The following is a 17860-nucleotide window of genomic DNA, read 5'->3' as shown; positions in this document are numbered from 1 at the left end:
ATTGCAGTATTAAACTTATCATCACTGAGAAGTGGCTTCATGTTTTTGGATCAGATCTAAGATGTTTCAGCTCACTTTGATTATCAATACAGCCTTGAAATGGCTGGTTTAGTTGGTTTTGTTTGTTTACTTGTTGCAGGAGTGAGAAAATGGTTAAACATGGGACACAGCTGTGTCAGATCACTCGTGTATTTGCACACCTCTTAAGTTTCAGATGTCATAAGTGCAAGGGCAAGTCAGCTGCAGCGAGGACAGAGAGACGGGTAGATAGATGTCTGATAGAGACTGAATGGTGAACAGAATCTGTGCATGCAGGGAGGTGTTAATCTGCCGGTGTACGGTTGTGCATATGATGTCTGTGAGCGTGCAAGTGTTTTGGTTTTTGTCCAGTACGTGAAATCAGGTGTCCATCTGCACTGAAATGCCCAGTTGATCCTCTGCCAAAATAACCTCCAGCTGCCCGATGCCTGCGTTGTTTCCTTTTTTATTTTTCTCAGAGATGTCACCGGGCTTGTCTATTCTCTAAATATGGGGGATTGGAGAGCGTGCCAAACAAGGGGATGTCCAGTGGGACATTGTGAGAGCGCACACGCTGAAGTTTGATTTGATTGGCTGCCTCATACCCAATCCTGATCATTTTCAGTAAAAGCCAAGCAGGATGAGAGGGTACTTATGGAGGGGAGGGAAGCCAGTGTGCTACCTGGACTTTGTAGAAGGGAGACTTTATATCCCAGACATCTGTTGACTCTCCTGGTGCCTGTCGTTCAGCACAGCCAGCCAACATGGTAAGAACCTGAAAACAAACGATAAATGAATAGGGGAAACTTTACTTAACAGAGCAAGTTTTGGTTTTATCTTTGAGGATTTCCTTTTGTTTTATCATAAGGATAAAATCCAGATTGGGAGAAGATGGATATATTATTGTTTGATGGATAAACTTCTGCTCAGCCAAGTCAACCAGCAAGTTCTCATCTGTAGCACAGCTGGATTATCAGGTGGATTCATTTAAGTGCTGTTTCTTCTCATGGAAATCCTTTTTGTGTTTTTGGAAACCTGGGGAAACCAATATAAGTGTTTTCTTTGTCTGATTTTTGCCTTTTCTACAGCTAAATAAGAGCTTATGTTGCTTTTGTGCTCATCACTTTGAACTCTATAAGATTGATATTAAGATTGAAGGGAGCAACACTAAAGATAGAAAGCACACAGCTGAGTAAAGTGAGACGACATTCCGCCTTTACTGAATGTCCTAAGTTTGGAAATTAACCTTGAGAAAATCCCTTTCAAATCCTCTCCCAAGTCTCACCTTAAAAATAGCTCTGAAGTGAGCTAATGAGTGGAACCAATGCTAGAGCTTCCATATGTTTCCATATTGGTATTGTTTGGTCTGGCATCCTTGCATGTCATGGCTTAGGGGCCTATGCAATGATTACAGGAGGATATAGGAAGATTTTAGTACTGGTTGTTTTTGCTGTGCTTTCAAAGCTCATAGTTTTGGTCCTGGTAGAAAGCTAGAACAAAATTTAAGTCAGATTCGTGCTGTTTCAAACCAAAATTTTAACTAACAACGAAGAAAAGATGAGATTATATTGATCCAAAGAAGAAGACTGAAGGAGGAAGAGAGCGTTTTGAGAATAAATCACTCTCCTGAATGGTGTTTTGTGCCCTCAACTCTGACTGGAAGGCAGCAGCTGCCTGGAAGGTAAGTCCTGCCTTCCAGTCAGATGAAGTCATGAGCTAAGCCTTTCATCCAATCATCAGTCACCATTGTATTGAGGGAGCTTGCTCCTCAGACAACTGCTAGCTTGCTTGCTAACTTCTATATCAGGCCTAGGCCTTGTTGATATCAGCTATCTTAAAGACATTGCAGAGAGTCTGTTATTTTCAGATGCATTTTTCAGATCCCTAATCTGTAAAAACAGTTAAGAAAATTCAACTGTTTTTTTCAAGGTATGTTGTTGCTCGTTTTACCATTTTGATTCAAAAATCAAAAAAGGAAAAATGGCAAAGATTATTCGTTTTATGGTTTCTGTCCAGAAACGAAAAATGTGTGAAGCTGGCAGTTTTCTTGATTTCTATACAATCAAATGCCCTTCCAAAATAAATTATACTTTGGTAGCCTGATCTGTGAGAACAAACTGATGCTTTTATCTGATGTATTACTGTGGTTCAACGAACTGACCACGGTGACGTCCTGGTAGAGAGAGGGAGAGAGAGAAGGAGGGGGTGAGCGAACGAGCGAGAAGGAAGCAGCTGACACTGTTCTGAATAACCAATCACCATCTAAATGAGTTGGACTGATGAGAAAATTCGCAAAAAGTCTAACCTGTTCAAAAAAAAATAATGACGTTTCGGCATCAGTGTGCAAACATATTTAGAACAACATGAGATCAATTCTATTCTTTAACGTGCGAAAATTTTGAACGCAAAAAAACGGCCTTAAGTCAAATTTGAAAAACATCATAGATTAAAACAACCAAAATCAAGTCAGCTAGGCTTATAGAGCATTTCAAGCATCCTAGAAGGCATCTAAGATGACTGAAGGAAGCTAATACTAACAAACTTATGCCTAGTATAGAAGCTAGTAAGCAAGCTAGAATCATTGTCCAGGGACGTGGCAAGCTTGCTTGATATAGTGACAGGTGATTGGATAAGAGGTTAAGGTCATGGCTGTTGGAGGGCGGGACGTGCCTTTCAGGCAGTCGCTGCCTTCCAGTCAAAGTTCAGGGCACAAAACACATCAAGCAATCAAGCCTATGTTCCTCTATGTTACTGTATCAGACATGTCTAGAGCAGGGGTGTTCAAACAGAAATTTAAGGAAGAGTGGCCACTTCTATAGATCTCACTTCTAGAGTACTGATGTTAGTAAAACAAGACAAAAAAAGCCTAAATCATAGTTTTCCATTAATGGCTGAAAAGGTAGATAGATTGTTTGCTATCACGTGATCCTGAATGTCCACTGGGGGTCAGGAAGTTGGGGACAGCCATAAGGAATAAATGAGGAAATCTGTACACCGCAGTTATCGTACATTGAGGTATGAACAGTGTTTTTTTCCCCAAAGTTCTACAGATTTACCCATTGTGCTGGTGATCAATATCACAAACTGTTCAGTCCTACAGACCCTCTAGCACTTCGTCAAGCCAGATGAAAGGAGACAAAAGTCTTGAGGAGTCTTGTATGATGGAGCACAGAGGGGAGAAGCGACGGGTTCAGACTCAAAACAAGAGCAAACATACTTTATATCAAGGTGCAAAACTTTATAGGAGTTTCGTGCTTGAAGAGCATGATACACTTTGTAAATTGTACCTTGTGATGGAGAAGATATTGGTGCAAATAAGCATGACGTGTGCTGCTATTTGCTGCTGTAATTTCTTTGTCTTTATTCATGACAGCTTTATGAGTTGTTCTTATTTTGATAATCTGTATGTTTACCATCATTGTTGCCTCAGTTTAGTCACAAAAAGGCCCGTCAACAAGTCCTTCTAGTCAAAATGTTTGTTTACAGAAATACCAAAGCAGCACCACCTAGTGTCAACACTGAAAACTACAAAACAGTCAAGTGCAAGCCTTATTCAAACACGGGGCATGTTTCATTTTATTTTTAGAAGGTGTTGTTGGCCCAAGCTATGCTAGCTTCGCTGTATGTAAACAGAAAGTCCCCAAGAGGGCCGATAGATCAGGTTTGGGGAATTGTATGATGTGGTGGTGAATGAAGATACACAGATATGTTTCATGCCATTGTGTAGGGAGCAAATGCTGTTCCATTGGTCAGCATCAGGTTACAGTACATGCAGTTGTCAGGTCGAGGTATCAAACCAGACAGAAGATGCAAGAAAATTTCTGACATGTTAGTCTTGTCAAATCAGAGTTGTTGGCAAGGCTAGAATAACACAACAATGTACCCTTAGGCAACAACTTCAAGCACTCATCTGGATATCTGCTGCCAAGCAAAAACCCAGAATTTATACTGTTTCATGATAAAGATACTCAGTAATATGTCACATTATGAAAACACATCATCAACAGGCTATCTCCAGAGAGCATCAGCGGTGTTGAGCAGAGGCTACTTCAAGTCCCAGGTGACTGGGACCCATCGATTCCCTCAGTGGTTTCATTTCAGGAGCAGGGGCCGATCTGCTGTTGCACTCTGCTGCTTGGAGATTCTCTCTGCCCAGGTTCCCTTTAAGCTGGGCGTACACTGACGATTCAGACGAATTTTGAGTCGCATGACTCACATGGAAGCTGTGTTGACTTTCCTGATTGTTCATCGTTTGTCTTGCTGTGTACAGGGGGACACGACGACTGAAAACAGCCCAGCCAGCGCCCCGCATATGGTCAGATGGATTTCTGGCATGTTTAATATTTTGATTGTATGTCTGCACATGCTAGCACAGTGACGACAGAGCCACAAACATGATCCCCAGCTCCTTTGCAAACTGTTGGATAGCTTCTGAAACCACATTGAATGCCTATCAGGAATGCCTATCTGCTTCCCTCCCAACCATGATGAAGGAAATAAAGAAGCAGAAAAAGGCCGACCTGCGGATCTCCAGCTGACAAGGAATATTTATAATTTAGCTGCTAGTTGTGTTTGCTGGTCATGCTGTTTGTGTGTTTGAGAGAGGGAGATGGTAAGAGCATTTTGTCGCTGTTTGTAGCTATTTGAAGCATGAAAACAGGACGACAGATCTGACTTCAAGACTCCAGCCTCCATGTGTAAGACTTTTTCAAAGGGAACTGTACTGGCATATGTGAACACTCATCCCTGTTGGAATGTAAAGTGTGAGCACATGAATCGTGCACGATGTGAGCTGACATTCCTCTACGGCTGTTATAGCGTTGGCTGGAAATTGCACAGTGTATGCCCGGCTTTAGCAGTGCTTACATGAGCTGTTCCACCTACAGGTGAAGAGATACATCTGCTAGCTGAGCTGGTCTTGTTGCCTGTACCTCTCTGATTTAAGTAAGGAAATTAACTATTTTTTCTTTAATCTCAAGTTTTCAGCCTTCCTGATGTCCCTGTCTTTTCCTATTTTATTTGTAGTGCTCCTACCTAGCGGTCCTCCTGATTTCTTTATTTTGGTACTGTCTGAATGAAAAGTGTTACTGACCAAGTTAATTAGCTTTATCTTTGACCTGTCCCACAATGAGGAGGGGTTTTGTAGAAGGCAGGCTAAAGTAAAGGAAGAACTAACTTCCCAGGCCCTAAAAGTTATTCTGACCTGGATGTGGGACGTCCTGCATACACCTTTGATTATTTCACACTACAACAGAGTGAATTGTTTCCAACCCTCATTCTTGGGACGAACATTTGATGACTGGGTATGAATATGCAATCATGTAAAATTTAGCTTAATTCATGTAGTTTGTTAGCTTTAAAGGTGCAGTGTGTAATATTGAGCCTAGTTGCATTTAGCGGAACAAACTTGGTAAAAAATTAATCATAAGATATATGAAAATGACTGTCTAAATTAGTGTTTTATTCGCTTGAATGTATACAACTGCCTTATTTTTATTTACTAGGAAGAAGCCGTTAAGTCATACATTGGGAGGGTCCCCTCCACAGAGTCCACCAAGTTGGATTTCTGCATGTCTCTACATTACTGCATAAGGGACCAAATAACAGAAACCCAGTTTTTAAACTTTACTAGTTGCCACTCTTCTGCCACAGAAGAGAGCACCCCAATCTAGAATCAGACGGTTTGATGTTGCTAGTATTCCCCAGTTTTACACACCGCACCTTTAAAGCAACTCTGCTGCTCATGAAGAGCTGTAACACACAGCTGCAGCATCAGTCTGAGGTTAAGTCTTAGATCTGTGACTGATCTAAGACTTAATGGCATCTAAAAGATATTCAACGTCTATTTGGGTTATTACGGTAATATTGGAACTTCCCATGACTGTCTGACAATCAAAAGGTGAGCTGACATGCCCACACAGTCTTGGAAATGATCTAAACCAGAAGAACTCTACAGATGGATTAGGACCGATAAGTGAGTCACAAAGCCCTAGTAGGCAGCATATAAAATGTGCCAGAATGTCAACAAAACTCTTAAAAATGCTTTAAAACCTGCTCTGTCTTTATGTTTTTGTCGTGTTTGATATTGTCTGAGGTCCAATCTAGGACAGTCATTAAATTAATTTCAGTGGTCAATTACAATGGATATGCAGATTATTAACAATCCCAGCATAAATTATCAAGCTGGTCTTCATGTGCCCTTTTTCCTCACATACAGTATGTCAGCATCAGGGTTAGCTAATTAATGAGAGTACGACAGTACGAACACAAACCATGCAGTTTTTTCCCCCAGTTCAGCAGGTGTGCTCTAAAACATCAGAGTATATTTCTAAAGGCCAACATAGCCATTTCTGTAGAAAAACAATAGTTTTTATTGCTCTGAGGGAAATTTTGAAAAGGTGACAGTAAAAAAGGTTGAAAAATGCCAGTCTTAACTACTGTACTTTACTGTACTTTAAATAGGAATACATTAAAAATCCCTTAATTGGCATCAAAATCTTTTAAAAATTAAACATAACCAATAATTATCATCAAATGAACCATTTAAATACAACTTAAACCTTTTTTTATTTCTCATTTGGACCACCCACTCAGTAGACTCAGTCATCTCACAACTGGAAGCGTGTGTGTTAGTTGGTGTTAAAGGAGGTGTTAAAGGGATCAGACCGAGGACTTTTGAGCTTCTTCTTCTTCCAAGACTCTGGATTCCTCAATCCAACAGTGTGCAGACCAGCTGGATTCTGCTGAGACTGCAGCCTCTTGCTGGAGCTCTTGGACGGTTGCATCAGGGATGGACTTATATTGCCAGCTCAGCTCCTGTATGTGTTTCTCTCTCTCATCCTTTAACTTTGTGGAGAACTCAAGCTGGAGTGAGGACTGGAGAGAAGTCTGAGCTTGAAGTTCCTCAGTCTTGACCATATGAATCCTCTACTGCAGAATCTTTCCTTTCCTATCTGGGCATACATGTCTTTAGCCATCTAAAGAAAACTTCTATACAGGGATCATAGTCTTGATAACTGTCTGGTCATCATCAGACTTTCTTCTCAAGTTGACTTTGTTGGATGTCAGTCTTTACATCTGTTTTTCACCATCTTGATTTTGAGGGATTTTTTTTATCCTTACTAAGGTTGGCCAATGGGTGGCAATGTATACAATGACCTGCGAAAGCTGAAGTGGCTGATGTGAATCCTTCCCATAAACACCCATCTATGCAGTTGATAAGGGATTTTGAGGGACTGTCCTTTTGTGGTGGCAGAAACCCTATCACACTACTAAAATGAAAATGTGATTAATCTGAAAGCTCCCACTTGTAATTTTTCAACATCCTTTTGTAACACAAAAATTATCAAAAGCAACTTCCATCCATCCATCCAGCATCCATCCATCCATCCATCCGTGCATCCATCATCCATCAATCATCTTTACTCTTTGTGAAGTGAAATGAAATATTCAGAAACCTACATTCCTGCTGGAAACCACAAATTGTCTGATGCTTGTCTGTAAGTGTGACTGCAGCCAGGGGTGGTTCTGGTCATTTTGAAGCTACAGGCAAAGACCAGTATGAGCCCTATAATCCTAGAAAGTGAACAAAATACTGTAAGCATCTCTTTTCTCATAACAAAGACATGGGCCAACTCAGTACAGATACCCAAATATCCAAAAGTACTTGCTCATCAGCTCTTAGAAGAGCATCATAAAACCGAACACATCTATATATATATGAGGTCAGGTGTAACATACAGGAATAAAATTATGGTCTCACTATTAGTGTAAAATCTGTTTGTCTATACATTTTAATTGCATGCCATTTTAATGTACAGTAATACACATTTAATCATATATAATTTTATATATTATGATGTTAAACTTGTCCTTTTTATTATGTTCTGCTATGCCAGGACCTTCAAAAAGTCAACAAAGGTGGTAAAGTAAAGGAGGGAGCTGGCTCACCATTTGACCACAACGCTTGGTAAACTTACTCTTAACTTGGTAACAAATTCTTTATAAATTAGAGCAAAGATCTAATCTGAGCCTCTGAGCCTGTGGAAAATGTGAGCAAATTTAACCACAAGGTTAGCACCAACATTGCTGATCTGATCAACTTGAGTTGATGTAAATTCATGTCTTGCTTGCTAACCATTCAAAGGTCCTTTCTGGGTCCCAGCTATACCTTTTGGCCACCCTAATAATGATCTTAAGGCCCCCTAGGAGTCAGAGGCCCTGAGCAGCTGAGCGTCCTTGCCTACTGGTGATACTGTAAAACCGACTCTACATTTATATGATTTTGCAGATGTTAAGATTATTCTTTCTCTCAGCTCCTCTCATCACTTGTGAAATCCGGTGTTGGTAATGTGCTGAGATTTTCAGACATTGTTTTGCAGGGAAGGTGATCACATGTGAAAACAGTAACCTTTCTTTTCTTTTTTCCATCTCTACCTGTTCTACCTTTCTTTTTCTCCTCTTTAAAGCCCACTGATGCACAAAGCGATGCCCGCTCCTTCCTGACGGAGGAGATGATTGCAGGTCAGTTTGCAAGTTTGCAAATGCAACCTGGTTTAGAAAAAAATAGCCCATTATTCAGGCCTTAAAAGCTGCTAGAAATGGTAAAAAGAAATTATGGAAATTTCCAGAAATGTTAGTGCTGGAAATTGTAAATAGCAGGAATCTGCACCTGTTTTACTGCCTTTTTTGTTTTGTTTTTACTGAAAATTGTGCCATCTTAACCTGTTTCCCTCTGTGTCCAGAGTTCAAAGCTGCCTTCGACATGTTTGACACAGACGGTGGCGGTGACATCAGCACCAAAGAGTTGGGCACCGTGATGAGAATGCTGGGTCAGAACCCATCCAGAGAGGAGTTGGACGCCATCATTGAGGAGGTGGATGAGGATGGTGAGATTTTGTTGTCAAAAAATAAAAGAAAAAATCAGTGAAGGCCTGCTTGCTAAATTGAAACTCTTTATTCATTTAAAGGGTTATTTCTCAAATTATTTTCTTAATGCAGAAAAGGTGGAATCAAACATTTTTCTCACCTTGGCTTTTTAATAACAGCCTTCCCTGCAGCCTTCATGTTTCACTGAACATTCAAGTTGATATTTTAGACTTTTGGTCAGATTAAAAGTAAAGCTGCACAATCAGGATCCTTTATTTTCATACAGAGCTCCATAACTACACTCATTGGATCTTACCAGCTTGGTGCATGCTCTGTTCTGTCAATATCAATGCTACCAATTTATAAGGCCGATTTTACTTTTTTCAGTAAGGACAGCCAGTAAAGCATTAAAAAACAACACAGACAGTAAGACAGCTATAATTGATTGTAACTTATTTCACTCCAGGTAGATTAGATTAGATTAGACTCTGGTACAACGGCCCCCTGCATAAAGCCCTCTACAATGCTGGGCAGCCCTCCCAGATGTACGTCACTTTGTATTAAAGCATCTGCTAAAAGACATTGTTACATTGCATGTCTTCATTATTTGTAATTTAGGCTGAGATAAGCAGCAATTCTAAGCTACATGATGATGAGGCCCTACACACAGTGTGTGGTCTGTATATAGGGAGCAGCAGGCCTGGGAAGGACACACAACATGTTGGTTTAAATATGTGAAATTTACTAAAGAGGAGTAAACGATTTGTTGATATTTTTCTTTTGAGATTCACATTTAGTGATGATATCTTAGGTGTGATTGTTGTTGAATTTCTTTATGTTATGGATGATTTTTTTCTGTGTAATTGCAGAGCACCAATGTAGAGGATCAGGCAAAGAATGAACGTGTGGTTGTCTTTGGCCCAATAGCACAAGAACTGCTTTTAACATTCTGACCTGAAAACTTAGAAACTACAGTGTTACATAGATAAATACCATTTTACAGCAATCAGAATGCAAGATGACAGTTATTTGTTAGGATATTGCAATGATGATTTTGAATTAGGTAATGGTTAACATCTGGCTGGCATTGATTTTAAAATTTTAAGGTGGATCAGCCATAGATCCAAAGCAAGATGATCCTCCTTACGGCCCTACAAATAGGAGATGAAAGTGCTTTTTGACCACTGGAACTTTAACTTTGAGGAACTGTGCTTTTTCCATCCCAGGTACCAAGGTCTAAATTTACTTGTGGAGTAAAAATAATCCACTTCTTGACGAGTCTTGGCTCAGGGGGTACTACTTTTCATAGGCCCAGGAAGTATGGTGGGTAAGGCATTTCTTATTGGCTACTACAGTAGGTCAATTACTCTGCCAATGACTCCACCAAGATCATTAGCTTTTAAATGGCCAGGTACCAAAAGTACCTGGAATTTCGGCTTTCAGGAACTTCTGTTCAAGAAACTTGAATGTTCCTGTGGCCCACAGCTGTCACATGGTCTAATTTGTAAAATTACTGCAATCAGGCATCCTGATGCAAACTGCAAAAGTCAGTCAGTATGATTATCTGATGTCTTTTACTAATAAAGATTTAAGTTCTAACAATCTAATATCAGATAGAACAAATGTAAATGTTGTAATTTTTTTTGCAAGAACAGTATTTGTTGTAATGACTGTTTTCTGATTTACACATTTTTATGTTATATGTATACATAATAATGAAGCGTCTGTGTCTCTGATCTATAGTTCTAATCTAATAAAATATCAGTGTAAGTAATCCAGGTCATGATTATCCAAATCTTAATTTAAAAAAAAATCTGTAGTCAGCTCCCTTTCCATCTCTTCGCTTCTCTCTTTCCTCACTTCTTCTCCTCTTCCTCTCCTCAGGCAGCGGTACCATCGACTTCGAGGAGTTCTTGGTCATGATGGTGCAACAGTTAAAGGAGGACCAGGCCGGGAAGAGTGAAGAAGAGCTTTCAGAGTGTTTCCGCATTTTTGACAAGTATGTTCTACAATAGAGAGACAAATACAATCCCCACTGGGAAACACTTTATAAAAGTAGCTCCCCACCTTTTTCCTTAGGGCCCCCTACTCATATCTAAGAAAAGCAGAGTACAACGTACAAACAAATAAAAATAAATAAATAAAAGATGAAGGATCTTTTAATTTTCAAGAAAAAACTAAAAATTCTTGAGATCATAAAGTCTGAAATTTATATGAAAAAAAATATACTTTTTTTTTTTAACTTTTAAGTTGTAATCATAGAATTTTTAAAATCCTAAAGTCAAAAATCCAACTACTGTTTTCAGTTTGTTTTTCTGAACATTTTTTACAATTGCATGGCAGTAAATTTGAACAACTTGACTTTTTGAGTTTCAAAATTTTAAACTTTTTAAAACTGGAGTTTTCAAGTTATTTTTGTAAATTTCAGTTCTTTTAATACCTGAAATTCTGAGTTTGATATTTTGTATTTATACAACTTTAAAATCTCAAAAATGTTTGAATTTTTTTCTGCAAATTTTGACTTTTTTGCTCAAAAATTAATGCATTCTCTTCATTTTTTAAGTTTTCCCTAAAACAAACATTTTAATTTTGACAGTGTCATAGCAGATAAGGTCCGCACCCCCCCTGGGGTCTTTGGTGCCCCCCCCCCCAGCCCCAGCCCCAGCCCCAGCCCCAGCCCCAGCCCCAGGGGTCAGTGCTGTATAAGAACAACCCTTTATTGTGCATTTGATACTAATCTTACTCCCCACATGAGCCACAGTTATAATAGCAAACACAAGTTTAACTGCTGCTACAGAATGACATAACTCTTATTTAGCCACTGGAGGGCAGCAGAAACACGTAAACTGACAGTCAGTCCTCCCTCTCTGTCACACAGAGTAACTCTGCTCTAATCACCCTCACAGCTGAATGAAGCGCTCCTCATTAAGATGTCTGCTAAAAATACACAAGTAAGCTATGGGATAAACTTCCCTCTCTCCAGAGAAAACAGCACTTGTTGTAACTTTTGTAGCCATGGTTTCATTTCACAGCACTAATAATAGAAAACTTAAGTCAGTGTGAGGGACGTGACGTTGCAGACTCACTGCATTCACCCCACAGTGGGTCCAGCATGGAGAAAGATCCAGAATCCACCATCAGTGATGACATTTTCTGGTTGGGACATCTTTAAGATGGCTTTTCTTCATCTTTCTTCCATATATCTTTTTTTGTCTTTATAGATAGCTGTATTAGTGTTTTAAGTTATTTAGAGCATTTTCCAAACACAGCCAAGTGTTACACGTGTATTTTATGTGGCACTCTTCCGCAAGAACTTAAAGAAGAGGGAACATTTATGGCATGGAGGATATGGGAGTGGGTTTGTGAAAGGCCCATCATACAAAACTTACACTATATTGCCAAAAGTATTCGCTCACCTGCCTTAACTCGCATATGAATTTATATGACATCCCATTCTTAATCCTCAGGGTTTAATGTGACATCAGTCCATCCTTTGGAGCTCTAACAGCTTCAACTCTTCAGGCTTTCCACAAGGTTTAGGAGTATGTTTATGGGAATTTTTGACCATTCTTCCAGAAGCATTTGTGAGGTCACACACTGATGTCGGACGAGAAGGCATGGCTCTCAGTCTCCGCCATAATTTGTCCCAAAGGTGTTCTGTCAGGTTGAAGTTAGGACTCTGTGCAGGCCAGTCAAGTTCATCCACACCAAACTCTCTCATCCATGTCTTTATGGACCTTGCTTTGTGCACTGGTGCACAGTCATGTTGGAACAGGAAGGGGCCATCCCCACAATGTTCCCACAAAGTTGGGAGCATGGAATTGTCCAAAATCTCTTGAAGCATTCAGAGTCCCTTTCAATGGAACTAAGGGGCCAAGCCCAGCGCCTGAAAAACAACCCCACACCATAATCCCCCTTCCACCAAACTTTACACGTGGCACAATACAGTCAGACAAGTACCGTTCTCCTGGCAACTGCCAAACTCAGACTCGTCCATCAGATTGCCAGATGGAGAAGCGCAATTCGCCACTCCAGAGAATGCGTCTCCACTGTTCTAGAGTCCTGTGGTGGCGTGCTTTACACCACTGCATTCGACGCTTTGCATTGCACTTGGTGATGTCTGGCTTGGATGCAGCTGCTCGGCCATGGAAACCCATTCCATGAAGCTCTTTACACACTGTTCTTGAGCTAATCTGAAGGTCGTATGAAGTTTGGAGGTCTGTAGTGATCCACTCTGCAGAAAGTTGGCGACCTCTGTGCACTATGCGCCTCAGCATCCACTGACCCCACTCCCTCGTTTTACGTGGCCACTTTGTGGCTGAGTTGCTGTCATTCCCAATTGCTTCCACTTTGTTATAATACCACTGACAGTTGACTGTGGAATATTTAGGAGCGAGGAAATTTCACAACTGGACTTGTTGCACAGTTGGCATCCTATCACAGTACCACGCTGGAATTCACTGAGCTCCTGAGACAAATGTTTGTAGAAACAGTCTGCATGCATGATTTTATACACTTGTGGCCATGTAAGTGATTGGAACACCTGATTTCAGTTATTTGGATGGGTGAGTGAATACTTTTGGCATTATAGTGTATGTACAGGTTAACATGGCCAAACTGGAAGTAAACTGTGTTTGTTTTGTTCCGTCTTTTTTTTTTTTTCCTTCAGTCATAAGACACAAACTGCAGTTGAAATTTTTATAAATTTGGGCCCCAGTTTATCATTAAAGGTCCTGAGGCTAGACCTGATGAGGCTTGAGGCTTTAAATAAGAGGTCAGCTGTGCTTTAATTAGGATGGGCTATGTCTTTGCCAACCTCCATGGGCCGGACTCTAGCTTTTTTAAGGGCTGTGATTAACCCTAGACAAAAGCCCAACATCAGCTACTGAAGAATTTAGCTAAGAAAGAGTTAAAAATGTAGCTCAAGAGCTTGGATGGTCCAGATGAAAGTTTTATACTCAAACAGGGAATTTAATCTTCTCTTCATTCACAGGAATGGAGATGGTTTCATTGACCGGGAGGAGTTTGGAGATATTCTTCATCTTACTGGAGAAGCAGTTACAGAGGAAGATATCGATGAGATGTTCGGAGAATCGGACACGAACAAAGATGGAAAGATTGATTTTGATGGTAAGTAAATGACACACATAGAAAAAGAGGAGATTTTAAAACAAAAAGCCATATTATCCTGTCAGAGAGCAGAGATGCTGTTGTGTGGGTGACCTCCTCTGCTTTGTGTTCATGTCCATCCGTCACTCTTCTACACCAATTATCCCATTCGGGGTTGCAGGGGTTGGAGCCCATCCCAGCCGTCATTGGGCAAGATCACCAGTCAATTGTAGGGCCGACATACAGAGACAAACAAGCAGGCATGCTCACACTCACACCTATGGCCAACTTAGAGTCACCAGTTAACGTAATGAGCATGTTTTTGATCTATGGGAGGAAACCGGAGCACCCACACGTGCACAAGGTGAACATGCAAACTCTGCAAAATCCCTGGCTGGGATGCAAACTAGGATTACCCCATGTGGTCATGTATGTTCCCATCTGATAAGGTCATTACTTAAACTTTTGAGTTCAAGATCTTGTGCTCAGTGTGCAGATGGGCTAGTCATTAGGTTGCATCCAATCTCAAGGTCGGTCGGGTTCAAGTCTGTCCTGTGACTCCCTCACCACTCTCTCATACCTGTTTCCAGCTCTTTCCACTGTCCTGTCTCTTTAATAAAGGCAAAGGGCCCCAAAAATAATTATTAAATAAACAAGAGATCTCGTGCCCACAAGTTTCCTTGTGCAGACTGCAGGTGCATCTAAAAAATTCAAAAAATAAATAATAGAAACGTTCATTTTTCTCTGTAATTTAATTCAGAAAGTGGTCTAACATCGTCTTCATCAAGCCTACAGTCAACACAGACATCTACAAAGAGCACTTCATGCTCCTGCTTGCTTACAAGCCGATTTCTTTTCCAGCAGGTCTTAGCACCTTCCACAGTGCCAAAACTACCAGTAACCGATCTGTTTACCATGGTGTTACTGTGCTTGATTGGCAAGCAGCGATGTGTAGTCCTACTTTTAAAAGTGACATGTTGCACAACATTATTGCATCACCTGCTGAGAAAAGAAGCGTGTTACAGGACTTTTGCACTCTGAAAAATGAGAAACTTTTAATTACTCTCTTATCATGCCAGGTGTTGAAACATCATGTAAGCTTAGCTGGCTGTAGGTCAACCTTTGGATATGCTGAATGAAGGAATGAATGATTTTGAACCAAAATCTAAAATAGTATTATAAAAAACAAACAAAATGAGAGAAGCGTTGTCTTAAAAGTAGTAGCTAAAGTAACTTATATGCACCTAGTACTTTCTCTCTTTTTTATTTGTATTATGCTGACAAAACTTCAAATATATCAAAAACTAATATGAACTATCCAGAGATGGAAAAAGAAATGTTTACTTTGGGTACAGAGTACTGAATAGCTACTGAGGAGTTTTACAGTAGAAGATGATCCTTCCTTATTGGGTAGAACAAAAAGAGAAGCAGCCTGGTTGTTCAGGTAAAATCACACTCTATCATAAAGTCAAATGTGCATCAAAATTGACAGTTTATATTAAACTTAAATTCAACACTTTAAAAGTGCCTTTAGTGGTCCACACTTAATACAGTTAAACTACATTTTTGAAAGTGTTAAATGTCTCACAGTAACTTAAAATAATCTGTGGCAAGGTGGGTCTCTTCTGACAAGAACAAAGCAGAAGGTCAACCTCATATCAATGTAATGCATACTGATGAAGAAAATGCACTGTGTCCTTTATTAGCACCTAAGACACATGTGTGAACTCTAACTTAGTGGATAACTTCAATCATGGTGCAAATGTGTCTCACATCAAAAATATCAATCCAGCGGAAATCTGGGCTAAAGAGCCCCAGCAGGGATCACTGTAACAGAGTCTGACACAAGAGAGAAAATGATGGAAATGTAAGGAGGAGTTTGGCACATTCATACACACTATATGGGAGTGCCCTGTGGTTCTTCCCGTTAGGAAAGAGCTGCTGGGAAAACTTGGAAAGATGATAGAAAAGCCCCGACCAGTAACCCCTCAGCTGTGTCTTCTTGGAGATAAATCAGTTTTACCAGTAGGTGTCATAAAAGCACAGTTCAGGTTACTAAATGGCTTCACTGTTGCTGCAAGAATAGTGTAAAAAACTGGAAAATTGCAAAAACCACAGCACTCACTGAATAGATTAATGTAATGACAGAAACGGCCTCCTTTGAAATCTTTTGGCTTGAACTGATGACAAAAAAGGGTTTATGAAGTCTGGAACAAATTTACTTTTCTTCAAGGGTCAGCCTGTTAGATATGTACGGGTCATTTGGTAAATTGTGATGGGGCATCTGACTTATTTGTCTGTTTTTTTTTTTTTTTTTTTTGCTTGTTTGTTTTTTTTGTTTGTTTGTGTTTTTGTTTATGTTTTGTTATTTTTTTGTTTATTTGGTTGTTTTTTGTCCAAACTTGATTTTCCTTTAACTATTTTGAGCACATATCAGAAAATTGACGCAGATATTTGAGAACTCAATGTATGTATGTAAACTGAGTGATGCAAAAATTACCAAAAACTTGATTAATCAGTTAAATCATTAAAATGATGAAGTAGATAAAGCTGTCATTCATTCTGATTCATGCATGGTTGTGTCATCTTATCTTACAGGCTCAGCCTAACAGAAAGAACAGTTTAGGTTTAATCTATCTAATATTGTGTTGGTTTTGCTATAGAATGATTTTTGCTTGTGTTTGTTGAAATATAAATGAGATGAGGAACTTAAAAACATAATTTTATGTCAAACAGCAATTGCAATATTGGGAAAAAAAAAATGCAATTAGATTATTTTCCCAAATTGTTCAGCACTAACAGCTCCACTTTTAACTTTAAATGTGAAACTTTTTACTTTTTTCTTGAGTTAATTTATAGATCAGTTTTTTTTAACATTTTCTTAAGTTAATCTTAACTTCAGTAACCATACTTTTACTTTAATACAGCACAATAAGCCATGCACTTCTTCCACCCCTGATAAATGCTGCTTGTTTGGCTGTTTATTGCACAACTTTTGTTAGGTCTGAACCTATTAGTTCTTTTTCCTAACTATTTAAGGAGCACAAATTACTGATAAAACTTCACATCCTTCCAGTGCTAGTTTCCTTATTAAACATGGGTTTCTATGTGATTAGAGGATGACAGTTAAACTGGACATGATTGGTTTTTGCTGACTGTTCCTTGTGTCTTCTTTCTTTTCTCCAGAGTTTCTGAAGATGATGGAGAACGTCCAATAATGACACCACCTCTACATTCCCTCATGACCCCTTTATCAGAGAGAATCCAACCCAAAAAGCTGTTAAACCCCATCCAAATAACCTGTGATTTAGCTTCTGAGACGTCAAAAAGGACACAAGTATAGAAATAGTTTCACCCCCCACCTTGGCCCCCTTCTCATATGAAACCTCGGAGCCTGGCGGGGATGTCTATAAATATCTGTTCAAACCTTTTAAGACGAAGGCGCTTTTCCCCGACCGCCTCCTTTAGCAAAGCTGCCAGCTGTCTCCTAGGCAGCTGCTGTTTCTTCAGAAATGCTACACCACCTAGCTCTTACCCACCACCCACTTCTTCCTAGTCTGACCCCTCCTCTTCAGAGCTAAAGCTTTTACACCTTGTTCTGTGCTTTACAAATAAATCCACTTTCTCCTTGATCTTGACACGTCTTACCTCGTCTGATTTCTCATAGTACACCACCCTTAAAGGACTGAACACAGTGACACATAAGAAAGAGCACATTTAACACCAGCTAATCCTCCATGTGCACACAAACATGCTCACATTTGTTCATAAACAACCAATCTGACCTCCCTAACCCAACCCTGTCATATGCAAAGAAACGACAAGACATCCAGCTCCATGTTATCTCTTTCAACTTTCTAAGCAT

The 17860-nt window shown here is 39.8% G+C and overlaps 1 protein-coding gene across 2 annotated transcripts; it reads left to right on the top strand.

Annotated features, from left to right (window-relative positions):
* Window positions 1–671: 671 nt before the first annotated feature.
* On the top strand, window positions 672–17633 carry LOC121517601 (troponin C, skeletal muscle). Of its 2 annotated transcripts, XM_041799493.1 has the most exons (7): window positions 672–785; window positions 4289–4333; window positions 8487–8541; window positions 8763–8906; window positions 10771–10885; window positions 13880–14016; window positions 17182–17633. In XM_041799493.1, exons 1-7 carry the CDS (start codon window positions 783–785, stop codon window positions 17211–17213), a joined length of 531 nt encoding a protein of 176 aa, XP_041655427.1. In that variant the 5' UTR covers window positions 672–782; the 3' UTR covers window positions 17214–17633. The 2 variants fall into 2 exon arrangements, with proteins under 2 accessions (XP_041655427.1, XP_041655428.1); XM_041799494.1 differs by lacking the exon at window positions 4289–4333 and having other exon boundaries at window positions 681–785.
* The last annotated feature ends 227 nt before the right edge of the window (window positions 17634–17860 follow it).

Source organism: Cheilinus undulatus, linkage group 11 (genome assembly GCF_018320785.1).
Source record: "Cheilinus undulatus linkage group 11, ASM1832078v1, whole genome shotgun sequence".
Classification (NCBI taxonomy): Eukaryota; Metazoa; Chordata; class Actinopteri; order Labriformes; family Labridae; genus Cheilinus; species Cheilinus undulatus.
Note: the sequence above shows the minus strand (reverse complement) of the source record. Positions and strands in the feature narration are given on the sequence as shown.

Excerpts from the sequence above, each read along its gene's own strand:
- LOC121517601 (XM_041799493.1), top strand. Across the intron at positions 8,542-8,762 it reads GACGGAGGAGATGATTGCAG|AGTTCAAAGCTGCCTTCGAC; the intron begins GTCAGTTTGCAA and ends CTCTGTGTCCAG. Across the intron at positions 14,017-17,181 it reads TGGAAAGATTGATTTTGATG|AGTTTCTGAAGATGATGGAG; the intron begins GTAAGTAAATGA and ends TCTTTTCTCCAG.